Source organism: Odontomachus brunneus, unplaced genomic scaffold (genome assembly GCF_010583005.1).
Source record: "Odontomachus brunneus isolate Ranch 3 - 2012 unplaced genomic scaffold, Obru_v1 Obru_scaffold_046, whole genome shotgun sequence".
NCBI lineage: Eukaryota > Metazoa > Arthropoda > Insecta > Hymenoptera > Formicidae > Odontomachus > Odontomachus brunneus.
In genome coordinates this window covers 2,204,621-2,224,934 of record NW_022639496.1, presented here as the reverse complement: position 1 = coordinate 2,224,934, position 20,314 = coordinate 2,204,621, and the positions used below count along the sequence as shown (strand labels likewise).

General features: G+C 36.5%; 1 protein-coding gene and 1 long non-coding RNA gene across 6 annotated transcripts in view; one reads left to right on the top strand and one right to left on the bottom strand.

Annotated features, from left to right (window-relative positions):
- LOC116844740 (M-phase inducer phosphatase-like) overlaps positions 1 to 20,314 on the bottom strand; it is an 89,339-nt gene that overhangs the window by 51,337 nt on the left and 17,688 nt on the right. For 3 of the 4 annotated variants that reach the window (XM_032816702.1, XM_032816709.1, XM_032816703.1), the window contains one exon: positions 8,618 to 8,663. The exons of the other annotated variant lie outside the window; for it this stretch is intronic. In XM_032816702.1, the coding sequence (XP_032672593.1) occupies positions 8,618 to 8,663 (46 nt within the window). The remainder of the gene's footprint in view (positions 1 to 8,617; positions 8,664 to 20,314) is intronic. 4 annotated transcript variants of the gene reach the window in all.
- Positions 6,913 to 9,702, top strand: LOC116844741. Of its 2 annotated transcripts, none has more exons than XR_004378128.1 (4): positions 6,913 to 7,293; positions 8,201 to 8,337; positions 8,491 to 8,659; positions 9,140 to 9,702. It is a non-coding gene; the product is annotated as an uncharacterized LOC116844741 (long non-coding RNA). The 2 variants fall into 2 exon arrangements; XR_004378127.1 differs by having other exon boundaries at positions 8,201 to 8,430.

Genomic DNA, 20,314 nt, shown 5'->3' with positions numbered 1-20,314 from the left:
AGTGAAAAAGTAGTGTAGAAGAGCATATAGCAAAAGAAAGGAAATTAGAAGAAATAAGGCATTTAATAATATACTCTGACAAAGATAATCAAGATAAAAACGAAAATGAGCAGAAGATAAATGGGGTATACGTTAATATAGTTAATAATACTGAATTTTATTGCAATGAGAGAAAGAGAAAAAAGAAAGAGAGAGATAGAGAACATTAGATCTGATGATAATGATACAAATAAAAATTATTACGATAGCTCAGACTCAGAATCTGATAAAATAGAATTAAATTAAAAGAACCATAAAAGGACATATGTCATTTTATAGTTCTCAAAAGTGTCACGTAAAAGGCGGAAAACATAAGAAAATATATATTACGCACCAAAGATCTTCTTCAGCAACTTTTATTAGCACCAAAATTTTTCAATAAAAAAAAAATAATATATTACTAAGATAATATCTGCATATTTTATGAACAACAGGAAGACTTCATTATTAATCCATTTAATAGTTTTATGTCCATTTTCTATTCTATTTTCATTTAATAAATGGATTTAGATTTTGCATATCTTTCGTACGCAATAATTGTAAGAAAAGCGAAAATTTTGATCAGGATATCAAGCAGTTTTACTCTCTTTAGTTCTTAAACAAAAAGTAACATTACTATTGAAGGTGGAGGGCGTATTAAGTGGCGGTGGGAGGATGCCGTGCGTTTGGGACCTGCGTATCTTTTCGTTCCAGAGAGAGAAAAATATCGAAAGCGCAGTTTGTTAGGCCAGGACTCGAACCCGGGTCTTTCGCTTGCCGGGCGACTGCTCGAAAACTGAATTAAATTCCTACCAAAGAAATAATGTGTGAGAAGGAAGTAAATAATGATCTAAGATAATATATATGAACGAAGTATGAACTGAATGACATATAACTGAATGACATATAAGTATAAACTTGGAAGAGAGAGATTTAAGTTAATCAAATGCACACAATGTAAAAGTTTTACTGTTTTCTTTTTTATAACAGGAATTATTTTTTTTTAATATTCTCTTAAGTATTGTTCAAATAATATAGCGATTTTTCGACATATGACGGGTTTAGAATAAGATTGAACTTAGTGATTTGTGATGTGTCTAATTTGTTAACTTTAAATTTTATTTATATCAAAAATAATTACCTCTATGAGAAAACTATCTTTATGATTTTGCTACATTGTAGCCACTTCGGCGCCAACGTTCTCAACGGTCCGTTCAACCACAATCTAGTTCCTCTCTTCTCTTTCTTTCTTTCTTTTTTCTTCTCGGTCAACCGAGTCCTTCCCCGTAAGTGATCGCGAGCATCTCCGATCTCTACTTGTTTTTATTGATTAGCTTGCACGTGCAAACATTGTTATCAGTGTTCTACATCGTGCGTTTTCACGATAAAAGTTCGTGGAAAGGGCGTAGTTCAAATATCACGCCAAGTTATCATAACGCCAAGATAAAGTTTAAACCTCGCCTGCGTGTCGGTGTCTTTCCTTCTTTAATACAGCCAACAAGAATGGCGCGCGTAGAATCAGCTGCTTCCTCGTGATTCAGCGGGGAATTGTACAATATGTAGCACTGTTCGATAAAAAAATCGACCAAAATTCGCGGGGCCGCGTGTAACTTTCTGTCGGTGCATCGATATTTCCAGCAAAAATCGTGTTTATTATTTCACTATCTTACATACATATATAAAGGATATCTCATATAACAAGCAAACTCTATTTTTAGTCATTTCCACGCTATGTAGGCCATCGGTCTACGTTGTCGTATTATGAACCAAGTTTTATTTATCAAACAACGCGTGTGTGTGTGTGTGTGTGTGTATCCTATATGATAGGGTAAACTCGGATAAGATGGCCATACTTTCTTAAAATGCAAAGAAACATACATTTCTTATTGTTATTTTTTAATAACGTTTGGCACATTACTTCACTGAAGCCTACAGTACATAATACTATCAGAATTAAAAGAAAAATACTTCAGTGAAATTATTTATTACAAAAATATCAAAACATGAGTATTGGCCATCTTACTTAAATGTTTAAGACAAGATGGCCATAAGGAATAGATGACCTATACATATTTTATGTTCAAGATTCTGTACCTATTACTTTATAAAATCATAAAAAAAAAACAATTTGACATATTTATTTTAATATAGGATATTTAATATATATTATTTATGAAAAATATAATATACATACAAAATAGAAACTCTCTATTACAAAACTTTAAATTTTAAATCCAATTTTTGATCAAAACATATTGCACATAAGATTTAATTACTGTAATATTGAAAGTAATTTTTAAAATAGAACGACTCCTGTTTTATAAATGTTAGAATGATAATGGGCCATCTTACCCAAAATGTGAGTGAAAAACGATTATAATAGTACTTATAAACAAATAGTGAAAATGAAAATAAAAAAGCATGTTACATTACAATTTACATACCTACTTTATGTATCTAACGTTGATTGCAATAGCTTAACTGTAATTTATTCGACGTTACAGCAAGTTTTAGTGGATACATGAGAAATTTTACAGATAGTCGAAAATAAAAATATAGTATAATATTCATAATCTTGTTATTTCAAAAAATATACGCACATATACTACGATAAAAGTCGACTTTGTCGATTATCTTTATGACTGATTACACAAACGTAATGTTTTGCAATTATTAGAAAAATTACAGTCTATGGGCATCTTTCCAGTATGGCCATCATATCCGAGTTTACTCTAATTAGAATAATTCTACTCTTAGGATATCAAAATAATTAGAAAATTATATTATTGTTGATATGGATGATATTTCGTTTTAGAGCTAAAGTATTATATCAAACAACCTGAAGGAAAATTTTAGCATGGATCACCGATGATTTATGTAACACAGAATGGTATATAACTGAGTTTCTAAATTATGTCTGAAAAAAGATTGTGAATAAAGCCTATTGGTTAAGATGACCAGATATCCCGCTTTTTCTAGGGCAGTTTTGGTTTTTCACCTTTTGTTCCGAATTTTTCCGAATGCTAATCAGGACGCCGATTTGTCCCAGATTCGGTCAAACCGTTTATATCGGTTTTTAGAGAATTTTTTAAATTCTTTTGATAAAAAAAGATCTTCTCAAGAAAATTCACAGCTCTAGTAAATATAACAGCTTTGCAGCTTCTTCTTTTTTAAATAAAGATAATTTTATGTTAGCAATAGTTTCTAGTTTTACTATGAAGGCAGCAAGCCTTCATTGTTATTGCCCTCATAAATTGTTTTTCATATGTCTATAAATAAAACATTGTTTCATATGTATACATGTAAATAATTTTTAATGATGTCCCTTCACTTTCGCGCTCTACATATTTATCAAGTGTCCCGGATTAGGAGATGGAAAATTGTAGCAAAATTGTAGAAAAGAGGAGTTTCTAGAAGTCTACCAATAGCCGGCAAGGTATCTCGCATGTGAGCCGTTACGAAAGAATGCACCGTGCATCGTCTGTATCAGCCTTAACTCTCAGCTATGACAAAGGTAGAAGTTATAGCACGAAAATGTTCATAATCGTTAAAGATATAAAATTACTGTCAAATTCAAAATGACAATTATTTACAAGAGCATTACGGTAAGACGGAAATTTATTAGTAATTTTGGTAAAATTCGTTGTTTTTGATAGTTTCATGCACAAACAAGCTGGTTGTCGTACTAATGTATAAAATAAAACATATTCTTTTTAATTGTACATCCGATAATCTTTGAAAAATCTTTAAGATAAAAGTAAAGAAACTATTCATAATCTTTCAAGGCTGTTAAAGTTTCCATTTTTTACAATACCAGTCTAAACTATTTTTTATACAATTTTTCATATAGAAAAAATAAATTTCATTAAATCTTAGGCCTCTCTCTCTATAGTGGTAGAAATCGGTTCAAGAAATATATTTTTTTTACATAATTTATAATTTTTATTAATTTCATTTTTTATTTATAATTTTTTAAATGTAGCTTTTTTATTTTATTATTTAAAATTATTCTATATTTTTACTTTTGCAATTATAGAAAATTTGTTTTGTTTTCCATGTATAATTTTTATACATAAATAATTGTAATTTTAAGTGTTTTCGCTTACTGTTTCTTATATTAAAAATTTTTAATGTAAATTAAGACTATATTACATTTGTCATACTTTTTGTTTAAAAATTCTAATATATAAAACAAGTTTTTTTAAGATTTTCTAGATCTATCTAATTAATTAATTAATAAGTTATATATATATATATTATATGCTGCATATAATATATCAATATACGGTATCAAAATATTTTATGGAAAATATAAATTAAATAAAATATTTCACTTGTGTTAAATAAGACTAAATGCTTCTTATGAGCTTTATAAAAAAGTTTTTAATTTCTGTAATTTATATCTAAATTACCATTTTACCAGGTCTTCAAAATTACTTACAAACTTACCGTAATTTACCGAGTAAGTTATCGTCAGATTGGGCCATCCTCATCTCTATTGTATCTATAGGATATAAATCTTGTCTGAATCGGATTATTGTTTTGGTGGAAAACAATGGGACGATAAATTTATTATGAACAAATGTCAACGGGATGGAATTGTAGAGACCAGACACGATTATGTTTATACTCGTATTACTTACTTTTTGCATTACTTTTAACCACAATAATTTAATCAGATCTAAAATAATATCTGATGATATCCCGATTTTCGAGCTTAAGTTTGCATCTCGTTCGCTGTACAAAAATATCTGTGTGCTACAATCTTTTCACTTGCACAACATCTGTTTGTCATAAGATCTGTTTTGTATCGAACTCTCGGGGTCAATAAACGAAAAAAGATTACAAAGTAACGTCCCGTGAAGTAAACGTAACGAATCAAACGACCGGCAACTGCAGAGTCATTTGAATTCCTAACGCACGGTCGTCAAGATTCTAACCGTTATACTGCGTCTTTCGAAATACTTCGTGGTAGAACACGTTCTACTGAAGTATACTCTGTGTTCAGTCGTATACTTCGCTTCATTCCAAGATAAATAGACGTGATGTGAGGGGCGGTAAAAGAGAAGGAACTTCAGTAGGGACAGCGGGGACGCGGAGGACGTGTGTTAGGTCTATCAAGAAAGGGCTTGAAAGAAGCACGGCACTTATACGAAGACGATATAAATTCTTCGTCTTGGAACAAAGAAGTCTCACGCTTTTCTACGCACTTCGTTCTACCGGATCTTTTTTTCTTCATATCCTCGTATGTCCGCGCCCATAATGAAGTTACAAAGAAAGATTGATTTTAGTGCATTCGTGCAATATAATCGTATTAAGAAACGATAAGTCATGAAAATTAACGAATGAGTACATTTTTCCTGAATAAAACAAGAAGCTTGAAGGCTCTTCTGATATATAACCAAAACCATATTATAATTATATTAGCTCTATTTACTTTTATTTACATCGCATCGATTTGTGCGGCATTTATAATACAATAAACGACACGTTTGTGTGTGTTATTATATCTTAAAGATGTGACCAGCAGAATAGCCTTAACAAGCTATAATAATTAAGTTATTAATATTTTTATACCGTACATACTTGTTTCAGGCAATGTCCATTAATACATAATTATCACAGCGACATCGATCGTTTTCGCTTCTTTGAACAATCGATACAATTTATAAACAATCTCGATAAAGAATAAACAAGATAACAATAAGATAATAAATAAGGCAACAATCGACAGAGAATAAATCAATAATGCGTGTGACAATTCCAATAACTTAGACAATAAGATGACTGGACATCCCGTTTTTTCCAGGTTCCCAACCTTTACCCTTGGATTTTTTCTAATGTTACTCAGGATATCTCGGTCAAATTGTCTCAGTTTATCCTGATTTATTTCAGAAGAGTTTTTAAATGGTTCTGACAAAGAAAGATCTCAAGAAAATACACAACTCTAGTTCTGACAAAGGAATATTTTCTCAGGAAAATGCACAATTCTGATAAAGCTTTACCAGCTTTACTTCTTAACTTTAAGTGAGAATAACAACAGTTTTATCTTATCTTAATCTTTACTTTTATTGTAAGCAGCAGGCCTTCAATGTTGTCAACTTACTTTTCATGTCTATAAACACAATATTGTTTCATAGATATGTATATAATTTTATTATTATATATTATTGCATTTTTTATATGTATATAAAATAAATAATTATATACATACATAATTTTCAGTGATTCCTCCTCTCCCCGCTCCACATATTTATAAAGTGTTCCGTATTTGAGGATGGGAAATCTAGTCATCTTACTAGAGAGAGTCACGCTGTTTGATAAAGCTAGTCTGCCGATTAATATGCTTTCGCACGAATGCACAACGATTTGCATTGTCTCGTGAACAGTCGAGGACAAAGGGCTAAGAAGGGGTGTAGGTGTGGCGATCCTCAAAGACGTACGTCCGGTTCTTTCTACTCGTCGTCGCGTTTCGAGTATCCCGCGTTATTTTATACGCCCTATGTGTGTCTCTCCCGCGGATTTAATACGCGCAATTAAATCCGAGGTATCACACGTAAGCGCGAGGATCACATGCAAAGTGTTCCCGCGCTTTTTGTATCGAACAGCGGCTATCCCGCGCACGAGAGAAAAAGAGAGAACGTGTGCGTGTGTGCGTGCGTGTGTTTGTGGCGCGTGCATCTCGCGGAAAGAAGCAAAGGAGAAGTGCACAATAGTCTAGATCACGAGATAAAGCGAGATGTTTCCTCTCTACGGCGAGTGGACACGTATGTGGCACGTCAGGAAGGCGCGGGAGGCGTAAAGGCTTAGCGACAAGAAGAGGGAGCCGTCATTTCCCGCCAGTCGGATTAAACAGAGACGCCGGCGGGATGGAAAGAAAGTGAGAGACAGGAACAGAGGCAGGGAGGTCGAAACCCGTGTCTGGGCACGAAGTTGGATTTAAGTCCCGGTTTAGTCTGAGATCTACGGCTCTCTCGCCGGCAACGGCGACGGGAACGATAGCAAGATCGAGTCTAAGGAGAGAAAGGACCTCGGCGAGATCCGATGAATGAGCCGCCGCGGGTATGAATGGTGCCCTCGGCGGCGGTGTAACGAGTGGAAAAGCGAAGGGTCAATTCTCACGAAACTGGTGCGCCGTATAAAACGTGTTTTTACGAATTAATAATCGTCGGCCAATTTCTAATCACGCGCGGAGGGGACCTTTACTTTGAAGCTGGCCTAAATACCGCGGGACCTTTCGAACGCGTCGGCGAACGTTCCGTGACGGAAGCAGAGGTACGCTCAACTTGGTTTGGCGGCTTAACAGTACACTTATCGGTGTACAATGAGACAGACTTCCCGGATTATAGTACACTGAGAGAAATTAGCCGATAAAAAATTAACAAACGAATATTTCCGGTCAAATTCCGATCAATTTTTATACCCGATCAGGATATTCGATTAAATTTTGTCAGACACTTCCGATCATAATGATCATTGAGCCATTTCAATTGCCTATCTTATAACAAAAGGGCAAACTTGTTATAGACTCGTTTTTTATATCAATATGTTAGATTAAGAGATATGTCAAAGAGTAAAATAAAGATGAGTTTTCTTTATATATATCTGGGTTTTCTTTATTTTAAATATAATATATAAAAAAAATTTTTATAAATAGCTTATTTATTTTTGGCTATATTATATGTGGTCAAGATTTCTGTATCGCATGAAACTCTAATAAAAAATTCAGGTAAAGTCAATCATTATGATAATTATAATAAAATCCGCGTTATATATATAATAGATGATTAATACTGCAAAAATTTATAACTATTAATGATCTTATTCGTCTCTTGACTAAAAAATGATGCATTTTTATGTATTCAAATTTTAATACTTTTTGACAAATCGAAAAACTTTTTTCTTAAAAATTTAAGTATTAACTAAAAAATCCTAGAATAATTCCTAGAATACGGAAATCCGTGAAATAGATATAGAATTTGTATGTTTATTTTAATCCGTTCAACGTTTCCACAAAAATTGCGGAAGAGAATTTGGGACATTCGGTATAATAACGTATATATAAATATACGTATATATGAATAACGTATATATAAATATATATGTCTTATTTCTCGTTACTATTTGAAATTTTGCAAAAAACTAAGATATCTAGGAGGATAACCGATGCGTTTTTTTATAGATTTTTATTGGTTATTTTACGAAATGTGAATCAGCAAGAGGACAAAAACGGTCGCAATTAAAATCAAAACAATATGGAGGATTAATAAAGTCCTGATTGCCACGTTACGTTACATAACTTACCAGGACTTGTCAGGGGTTAATATCATTTTATATAAGCTGAATAATTGTTCAGAATTAATCTGATTAGGACCATAGAATAAATTTCTAGTTGATCACACAAAATTTCTAGTAAGTATTTCTAGCAAAATTGGCCCGGCACGGAACTTATTAAACATCTCTATCTTACAGCCACGTCGAGTTACATTGCTCGACGAAAAGTGGAGCAATGCCTAACCTAGCGATGGAACACTAATCCACAGCGACGTACGAATAATATAAATAAACATAGCACAATACATATGCAATTGTGACTCACCTATCACTCCTCCGGTCGTTCACTCGACGAGAAGTACTGAAGGTATCTAGAAACGAAGAGAGAAGTACGTTAGAGCTCGATCGTGGCGTACACTGAGAGAAAAATTATCTTAAAATCAACAAATATTTCCTTGGTGGGTGCCATTAACATATTTACTTAAATCTACATTCTCTTTACTTAAATCAAATATTGTTTAATTGATTTAAATAAACAATATTTGATTTAAGTAAAGAGAATGTAGATTTAAGTAAATATGTTAATGGCACCCACCAAGGAAATATTTGTTGATTTTAAGATAATTTTTCTCTCAGTGTAGGGATGTGCGATTTTGCGATATATCACAATTACTGCGATATTTTATTTTTAAATCGCAGTGCGATGCGCCATTGGTACTTTATCGCACAATCGCGCCTGCGATTCAAAATCGCAGCTAAATCGTGCTTGTGATTTACAATTAAAAAAAGTTGCAAGATGCTACATTTCTACGTGATAACATCGTATAATGTTTCTGCACACTTTTAGATCCACGCTTCCGAGAGCAGTATTTCGCGACGAAATTAAATGAAATACACGTCTTGCGAAAGCTATAAACCAGATTGACGTACCAAAGAATGTTTCTAGTGACGAAAATCAAGTCGAGTTTACAAGCGGTTTTGCTGCTGCATTTCTAAAAAAGAAAACAGTTTCTATGGCATCTTCAAGTAAGCAACGGACAAATAGCGAGATGATCGAAATGGAAATTAAGAATTATTTAAATACGTCGCTACCGGATATGAGTGTGGATCCTTTGTTATGGTGGAAAGATCACGAAATACATTTTCCAATATTAAGCAAAACAGCAAAAAAATATCTCGCTGTTCAAGGAACGAGTGTAGCATCGGAAAGAGTTTTTAGCAAGAGCGGAAATATAATTACAGAGGAACGTACACGCCTAACAGGACAGCATGCAAGTGAACTCATTTTTCTGGCTATGAACAAACCTTTTGTTTCTATGCCAAATTAATGTTAAACTATTAATCATTTATGTCTCAATGTTCCAATACATATATGTTATATGCAAATATAAAATATTAAATTGGATATTATATATGTTTACTATCATTTTTCTGCATCAAATTATTATTGCGACTCATTATCAGTGCGATATATCGCGCTGGTTGCGATTAAAAAAAAAATCGTATCGCGATACAAAATTTCGTGTATCGCACATCCCTATCGTGGCGTTTCGTGCGATCAGTAGCGTTCGGGAGATGAATCTCACAGAAGTCAGTCGGATTTCTAGCGAGGCTAGCCCGAGAGACCGACATAGGAATCATAATAAACCCAGAAATCACGTCCACGGAGACACCGCAAGGCGAAGGATATCCGGACAAAAGAGAGCCGACCGTGATTAACTGAAGAAGGGAACACATGTTCTCTCTTTCATGGGCCTGCACATGGGGCGCAGCCGTATGCCGATTTCTCGCGAATCTTTTAACCGCATGCAAGACGCGGCGTGACAGCGCACGCGGATGCTGTCATCATAAAGAGGCACGGCCCTGAAATGAAAATCACGCGTGTCTCGCGGTCGGCCGGTCAGTCAGTCGTTCGTTCGTTCGTTCGTTCGTTCGTTCTTTATTTGCCCCGGGGTTGCCTTTCTCGTTCCTTTTCCCCCGATAACAATCGGTCGTTCCCGGTCCCGAACAGACGTACCTACAGACGAAACTGCGGGGAGATAATGATCACAGCGCGAACTGTCATGCTGGCATTATTATCGCCGCGGCGCTCGCATATCTTACCGTAGGACATGAGACTGAGACACGTGCTTAATTAAAATCGACCGAATCCAATTCAGGAGATTTCCGCGTGGCAAGTGCCTCTTCGTAAAATGTCGTGAAACCCGAGAAATATGTCACACATGCGGGCCACGTGAAAGGACACGGGAAGTCCCGATTTGAAGCTTGTTTGTTTGTATGGGTATGTGGTGTATGTGTGAATCATAGCTTTGTATTATTTACAGTTCCTACAGCGCACTGCAATCGTGCTTCTCGCTTGTTGTGGACAATAGATAATTATTATTACACTCTGATCAGGCGCTCATACGTTCACGAGACGTCGCGTTTCGGAGAAACAATGTGCTCTTTTCGGATTGATCAGTTTGCTTTTGGCTCAACGAAAATACAGGTGCAATTGTTCGATATGGTGAATTAAAGTTTGAAAAGAAACTTTACTTCCTGGAGCAATCTCTAGCAGCCGGATACTTTAAGGCCCGATTCCACCAACGTCGATCAAGCCTTAAATCGCATTTAAACTATTTGAAACAAAGACTTAAACTCAGATCAAGACCCAATCAACGTTGGTGGAATCGGGCCTAAGTATTATTCTGGTTTGAATTGACGCAGGAAAGGATGTTTTCCCGGAATTTTTTAGAGGAACGAAAAACTAAATAACGTCAAACATTGCATATTCCTTCAGTCTTATTTTAAAAATATATGTTGTGACAAAAACGCTCTTCTTTTGTTATATCCTAGTCACTAGTAGCTCGCAAAAAAATAAACGTATACGGACGATATGAGAAACTCTCTCTCTCTTTAACACTCTTCATCAATTTCATATTTTTCTCGTATTAATGAAAGCAATTCCTGAAATTTAGCAACGTGTTCATTCGTTGTAGCTCGATTTTCGTTACTTCCGCTCTTCGCAAGACGCGTACGAAGCCATCCCTATCTCCCACATAATGCCAGACCAGTCAGCAGTTAGGCCGGAAGAATACGAGACGCGGAGGGACCGGTCGTTTAATCGTTTCATGTCGCACCAATGAGGCGAGGGGAGAATAGTCGGCACGTTAAGCATCCCCAACCGTGTTACTATGTCCTGTTTGATGTATCTTTCATTTCGATTTATCTGATCGTATAACTTCAAGAAATATTGCGATACGAAATTATATAAACACAAAATTAGAGAGTAATGAGGGGAGAAGTGGGGGAAACATTTTCGACGTAATGTTCTCGTGGCAACTTGAGGCAGCATTCGCACGCTTGGTTTGTTTTAACGTGATTTTACATTGAAAACGGTTATTGCAAAAGTTAAGATGCGGAATATTTCTTGTCGTCATAGTATTTCCTACGTCTTATTCTCTTCTCTCACCTCTATATCGCCTACTGCCGAGTAGTTTTATGTCCTTTAACGAGGAATTCTTAACTCGCACGCTCTCCCACGTCGCCTTTGAAGCCTGCCAAAAGCGAGAGTGCGTTCGACAAAAGATGTAGGTTTCGTTTACAATTTCTTTTCATTACATCTTCAGCCTTAGCCTTGAGCCTTGGCCACAATACGGTCGACGTCTTGCCATCTGATCGATACAAAGTGCGTCTTTAGAAAATTTCTTTGAACAAACCGAGAATAAATATCGACGAAATGTGGGAAAAAATTTAAAAAAGTAACCAAACATATTTCGATTTGAAACTTTTATCAGATTTGATATTGTACAAGAACCTAACTGTAAATGTAAGATAATCCAAAGTATGGCACATCTGACAAGGATACTCTGAGAATTGAAGAAAGAAGGCTTCTTAAAGTTATGATAGTTTAAGCCGATCTATCAACATAGGTCCATATTAGAGTCCTAATATATCAACTTGGCCTATTATCTTGTAAGGTTACATTCTCCAGGTCTTTTTATTCATTCTCCCTATTACGACTTGCCTTATCAGAATTCAATTAGGATCATTTGTGGCTAACCTTTTCTATATAACATGTTAATTTATAGAAATTATATTCGTGGAAATTATTTTTTCAACTTTCTCTTTTTAATTTTAAATTTTGCCAGGCATTTGTATAAGCTATTAAATTATAAGGATGATTTCTAAGCATAAGTTATGAGTATATCGTTAGAACTCGATAATATCATGTCAGCATCCTGTTTGATCGTGAAGTAACATTTGAGGCAGTAGAGAGATGGGTGGTCGCTCGACCAGTGGAAGACCAGTGGAATATTTGCGTAGGGGAATTACGGGCGAGGCAAACGTTGGCAGCTATTGGCAATCATCGTTGGTTGCCATAAGGCAACCGCACGTTGGTAATGACATGTCAGATTTCTTTTCTAATCATTAAATGAAATGATCAAGTTTTTTGTTTCTCACACGAAATGATCTATTAATCTCTTTGTGGGGATCTGACAAATATTTGTGAGGATCCAACTAAGATCAAATAAAGGAATTCTCGACAGAGTTTTAATTACCACACTACGTTACACTTACTAAGACTCGATGACATTACCAAGTGCAAACCTGAAAATATAATTGCTTTCGGTACCAATTATACTCTTTTGTGATTTTAACCACAAAAATAGTTAGGAAAACCATTGTTTTAGTAAGTGTTATTAAAAAGATGGTTCTTCTAATTATTTTTCTGGTTAAAATCACAAAAAAAAAGTACAGTTGACGCCGAAAGCAGCTATATTTTTCTCTCGGTGTGATAACTGATTGGGATCAAGCTCATCAGGACAATGGCATGAATTTCCAGTCGGGTGGGGGGGACATTCGAGGAATGTCAATCGCGAAAGTGAAGGACATAATCTTACCGGATGACGCGTAATAGCGGAATTAGAGGAGGAACCACCGCGAGCGAGAGTTGCTCTTCCCATTTCTCTCGTGTATCTACTCGCGCCGCGACAAACTTCCGCAGGAAGTCGAGGCATTCGCCGTGACACGCACCCTCGCGATACATAATACTAACTCCTCGCCCGCGCGGCTCGGCCTCTGCCTCGTCGAGCGCGAACGAGGAATTCACAACGCGAATTTTCAGGCGGACGGAACGCAGCCCGCCGAGTCGAGAACTCATGGAAGAGGGTCGGTTCAACGTATCGTTGTTTTCAACGTTTCTTCTCGCTCCGCTTCCCTCGTCTCGATACTTACACATCCCACTGCTCTTGCCGAGCGGGAGCCCTTTAACGCTGTTGACCTCTGCGAAAGGGTTCTACCGTCAAAAGTCGCGTCATCTATTAAAAGTCAGCGAGAGAACGACTGACGCGTCGCTAAAAATTACTCGGAGAGATATTGCGATACTACTGATATAATACTAGTATCGATATTCTTCTTTCAATATTTGTGTCATTATTTTTTTTTAATTTATACCTACATCAATACTACGTTTCAATATTATTTCGGTATCTTTTTTCCGAAAAATTGTATGCTAAACATTTTTATTGTGGAAATATAATAATATACACACAAAATGATACTCGTGATCAATTCACACTTGTAATGTTCAGCTTTCCTTTTACTTCAACGCTCAATAAATAGCCGGAAATTAGTGTAACATGCAATTTACGTTTTAAATCAATCTTAGGATTTCTGTTCCGTTAATTTTTACAGTTATTTATTGATTGCTGAAGTAAAAGGGAAGTGTTTAGGGGGGGAGCATTTTTACAAGTGTACAGAGTCGATCAAGAGTGTCATTTTGTGTATGTATTGTTTTATTGCCACGTATATCGCAAAAATTTTTAGCATACGATTACTCGCTTCTGACTTCACCAAACAAGGGCAGTCATAGTGAGGACACAGGAGCCTTACTCTCTTAAAGTAAATCAGTGTATAGTCACTGATATCAGTTATAAATATAGCATTGAGCATTGAGCACTTTCAGTGCAACATTTATAACTGCAAATCAGTGTATATTCAATGCAACACTTATGACTACAAATCAGTATATATTCACTGTTTTCAGTGATGTTTCACTGATCCATTTTAAAAGTACACATCCTTTTTAAGGTTTTTAGATCACAAACATCTCTAATGCAAAACGCAAAAGTATCTTATACTATAATAAGATATGATATATCTTTATATTATAGTAAGATTATTATTCGTAGATGTACGAAATTCTTAAAAATGATCTGCAAGATCAACACTTTCCTGATTTTTATATTTTCTCTAATTTTAAGTTTTTATAAGTTTCGATACCAGTATCGATATTTTTGATAATGATATCGATATTCTTGATACTCACTTCAATATGAGTATCGATACTTTCATAGTATCAGAATATCCTTAGAAGCAACTGTTCGTCAACGCGAATCCCTTGCGCAACCAAACTCGTGCTCGAATAATTCTTCTCCGCTAAATCGCAAATCTCATGCTAAAGAGATGCCTTCACGTCTGTTCTACATGACACAGAGAATACCGTTAACGTGACAAAGCGTCCATCCATCTGTCTGTGTCTTCCACTCGTGTTTGTCAACGACGCGTGGCTGGCAACCCTTAATTATTAATTACGCCGCGCCGGCGCTAACGTCATTTTCTATCAACGTTAAGCCAACTGCAAACGCACTGCATCGGTGCCCCTCTACTAATTAACGCGACATTCCACCGACGAGCGAATGGTCGACTCTGCAGCAGCGGCTGCGGCTGTGTAACATGTGCAAGTACACTCCAACGGTCGCGACTTCGTCCAAAGCGAAGGCACGAAACGCGTGTGCGACAAGCGGGCCGAATCATAATACTAATACTCCGCGAGGGGGATAGAAAGAGGCGAGGAGAAAGAGAAAGACAGATTGCGAGACGGACAGAGAGAGAGAGAAAGAGGGAAAGAGAATCGTATCAGGGACATTTCTAATTTTAGATTAACGCTTCTCGACATCCGTTTCCAACGCGCGGTGCAAGCACCAGAAACACGTACACAGCCAGCCGTTTCCCGGCGCAGGGGGCTCATACGATTAAGGGTACAGATCCCGCGAGAGTGCGGTTAAAAATAAAGCGCAGCCTGCCTCGCAGACAGACCCGCGTGATCCCGTGGAGATCCACGCAGGAAGAAATTTTGTTGCCTCTCGCGTCTATAGTTCGGTTAGATGGGATGCCAGCTCTCGTTCTATGAAGATTTCCGCAAGGAAAGACGAGGCATGATCGCGGATGTGCGGCGCACGTTCTTGCACTTTTTTTAGATCGTAAACTGGAGGAGTAATGGAATAAATATTAATTGTGACGAGATTCAATTTTCATTCTTTGTCTTGGTTTTGCTTCTTTGCCTTCTGATTTCGTCTCCAGACACTGGCAGAGAGAATTAATTTAATCTGAATTAACTTTAATTACTGCTTATGGAAAGAGAATTACTCTGATACAAATTTCATGCAGGGTTCGAGCAATTACTGGACAATTATGTCTCAACTTTGGTCTATTAATTGAATATTACTTGAGACCTCAATCAAGACTAATCTTGACCTCAATCAAGATGTAATGTTTTTCTTGCAGTTACTGCGTACGAAAAATGCGCAAAATCTGAACGCATTTACTGAACGAAAACAATAGAAAATATAAACAGAATATTCAATTGATTAATAGTCAAATCTGCTGTGCATAAAATAGGCAGATTTGCTCTAGTAATATTTTACTAGATACTATAATAAAATTCTGTATTATTAACATATATCCCATATATCCTATATTTGCTTTTTGCTCATTTTTGTTTCTAATCGTAGTTGTAATCTCTATCAGAGGATTTAATATTGTAAAATGCTTTATTTCCTCCAATGTCCTTTTCTCTGCTCTTTTCTCATGCTTTTCAACACGGTGACGTAATTTTGAGTTTTTTTTAACAACATAAATAAATATATTTTGAACTTACTCACGATAGACATTGTAACACGTGATCATTATAAAACTGAATTAATATCAGTCTGATATTACGTCTTGGAAAAAATCGGTGTATATATTGTGCAATAAATTACTTCAACCACAGAATAAAATTCTATTCAGTTCTTATTTAATTCCTACGTATTTTAACAATTAATAAAAATGCATTAATATAAACAATAATATATATATATATATATATATATATATATATAGTACTAATGCATTCTATGGACAGATGACTATGTAATCTGCATATATTTCTATCAGAGCTAATATTATAGTCAGTATAGATAATATTATAATCAGGATAATTATAAGAGCAATTATAAGAGAATTATAAGAGCATAATATAAGGCAACACATATGTTGTATAGAAAATTCGATTTTTTGGAAATTAGTTAAAAAGGCAGTTGGAAATCTTTTTAATATGCATGAAAAAGCGGCTTAGTTAGATCCGTAGGAAAGCGAAACCACTATAGGAAGATCAACTGTCATTGCCTGCGGCAAGCGACGAAACATACATACATATATATCTACACACATACATACATATCTACATATAAGCACACATACATGCATATATGAATACATACATATATTCGCATATAACGTACCCGCACGTGGCATCCACGAGCCGGTTAACCGATAACCTATCGACCCTGGACAATAGGGACAATCTCGCCGTTGGTCGGGCCGGGAAACAAGTATTCACCAGCTCATATGTACTCGCCCTCACTCGCTACCGGTATGCACCATCGATCACGAAAGGAAAAAGTGCCATGTGCATGTGTATGCGTGCGCAGGCACGATACAGACGGTTCCCAGTAATCGATATTACAATCACCGTATCGAGCTAGACTAGCGTTCGTTGACTCCTTGTCTTGTCACTGGCGTACATCTCTCAGCGTTCGCGTATCACTATCGAGGCCGGATAGACTGCGGGGACAAATAAATTGGGAATTCGAGCGCTAAACGAACGCCAAACGGACCAAGGAGGGAACGAACGACACGTGGGAAAGGATCCAAAGAATGTACGGAGAAAACCCGATTTCGCCTGCAACATCTCTCTCTCTCTCTCTCTCTCTCCCTTTTCTACCTGGTCGTCCATCCTTCCGGGCAAACGTCGCCGAGGCATCGCGCTATCCTACGACAATGTACGGTGGCACGAGCCAAGTCGAGGGGTTGGGGTCGCACCGGCGCGCCGCGCGTTTCGGGGTGCGTATGTAGTTACGTACGTATAGGGGTGGGTCGGTATTCAACTACGCTGTGCCAGGTGGTGACTGCCGCCCCATGTGTGCTCATATGTCTGCCCCCCAAGTGGCGTTAGTTCGCCGCTGGCGCGGTGTGCCCCGTCGCGAGCGAATATGCAAGAGCAGAAAACGTCGTCGTGCCGACTCCTTCTTGGTTAACCGCCCCGATGGGCGCGAACCTCGACGTCGCATTTTCGCTGATCCTCCATTCACATCGACGATTAATCGTACGGTGGGCAAAAAGCACGTTGGACCCAAATGAACTCCAATTTCTTGAAAGCTGTCTTATATCAGAAGTTTATCTTGCGGTAATTGCGAATTTCTTCGATTTTTATATTATTATTATTATTTATTCCACGCCTTTTGACTTTGGATGGCTGCCAGTTTTTACGTTCGCATATGTACATATCATCATCTACATTACTCTATTCTTACTCTCTTTCTCTCTTTTACCTTTATATTTTTACTTTTTTCTCTTTTAACTTTCCATTTTAATTTTTACATTAAACTTTGATATTTTATACAATTTCGATATTAATCAAATTAAAAGAAAATCAAATTGTTTAAACATTGGATAGTCTAAAGCCTCCTCGTCCAGAATTCAACAACCAATAATAAATTTATCAATGAGTTATAATTGTGTGCAAAAAGACTAAAACGTTTAGTGTGTGCATAAACACTAAAAGTTTATATGACAAATATATGACGAATATAAGATATAAGAATTGTAAAAATATTGATTAAATTTTTTTCAATTTAGAAATCGATTTGAATAAATATGTTTTAATTCAATTAAATAACGACTTATTCAGGCAAAATCAACCAAAGAATGATTATTTGACGATTGATTTTAATAAATTCAATTAAAGACTGTTTAATTCACAAATGATTTCAACAAAATCAGTCGAAAGTCGTTTGATTGGTTTCAAAGAATTGAATCAAAGACTGTTCGATTATTCAAAGTTACAATTGATTTTGTGAATAATACTCATTCTCAAAGAGCATCGTGAAATCGTGAAAAATGCCGATGATTGAGTGGAACCTACGTTGAAAGGAGCACTGAGAATATCAATCGTCAGCAAACAAACTTCAATTGAATCCTCAATTAAACGTTCTTTAATTAAATACGCTAAGTTCAATCGTCAATTAAGCGGCTTTCAACTAAATTTGCTAAATTCAATTATTAATTAAACGATCTTTAATTCCTTCCGTTCATATCAATCGTCAATTGAACAGTTTTCGATTAAATTTCTTGATACCAATCGTCAATCGAACGATTTCCGACTGACTTTATTGAAATCAATTGAATAATTGGCTCATATTAATCGTCAATTAAACACGTAAACTAATTAAAAGAATAATTACTCGCAACCGTGGATATCGCGCGTGACTGATCCGAAGCAGTCCAAATGTCTCTCGTAGATATCACACGCGAGACGTGTCGTCTAGGGGCGTATTCTCGTCTATCCGATATCGATTGGCGAACCGGTTCAACCGGCGCGTGCCACGGTCGCAGGCTGCGCTACGAATTTGCCGACGCGAGCGATACGCGTGCGCGCACGCGTGTAATTACATTGCGAGGGGATCCCCTCGCCCGGCGGGAGTTTGCAAAATCTTGCAAGAAGGTCGTCTAGGCGCTGGACGTGCGGACGCATAGGCAAAAACGAACTGCTATCACAGAAGCGAGGATATCGGTACCGGCGTCAGCGGCTCGCCAGACACGCGGCGGTGCAGCGGTGCAACGAGACAGAACGTGCGCACCATGTGCGCACGTATTTTTAATATGCCCGCACAGGTGTAACCTACCCCACCGTGTCCGTCGAGGGCGGCGGCCCTTGTTATACGCGTCGGTAACGCGTTCTTCACTTTCTTGATGATCTTGAAACTCGCAAAAACTCGAACGTGCATAGGCAGGACGACGACGAAAGACGCACTGAGAAACATCTCTCGGTTATCAGAACAGCAAGCCGTTAAGTTCACTCTACAGTCGTGTAAGTGCGGTCATAAGTAGTCGCAAGTGATTACGACAGTCAAGAATAAAATAATCAATGAGTGAAACATTCTTGTTAGTTGGTTCTTACGTTCAATATCACACGGAGAAAAAAGATTTGGTTTAGTTAACCAAATATCTAGTCGAATATGAACCCGAAATCTGTTTAAGTTAACAAGATTTTTGATAGACTAACCAAACATTTCTTATTATTTAACCAGGTAATAACCAGATATGTTTGGTTAGTCTATCAAAAATTTTGTTAACTTAAACAGAATTCGGGTTACTTCAGTCGGAATTTTTGGATCGTTCATATTCGACCAGATATTTCGTTAATTCAACCAAATCTTTTTTTTCCGTGCACGCTTATATAATTGTAGAATAAGCTTTAAGGAAACAGGTCGAGCAGTTACCACCGAAAATAATTTCTCATATCGTCTGTTATTTTAACAAACGTACGTTTGCCTGAGATACAAATCGCATTTGTTTTCGTTTATTTATGTTAAGTTAGGTTAGTTATGTCTCCAGAATTGTTGCTTGGAGTAGCAAGTTGAAGGTAACAAATCATTTGTTCTCGTTGCATTTAGACCTCTTGGTAAGTTACCTGTAAGGTAAATCATGTGTCTGTCTCTGTCCAATTTGAAGAAAAAAACGAAGACAGATGTATGGTTTAACTGTCAGATAGCTTACTAAAAGATTGGAACAATCGATCCTTACTGTTCCATATCAACATTTGCTGCGGATACCATTATTGTTAAATTACCGTTATTGTAAAAACTTTCTCAGTGCGTATTACGAGAAAAGAATCGTCATAAGTATCGTATATGAGTACGCGTTATGCAAGGTCTGT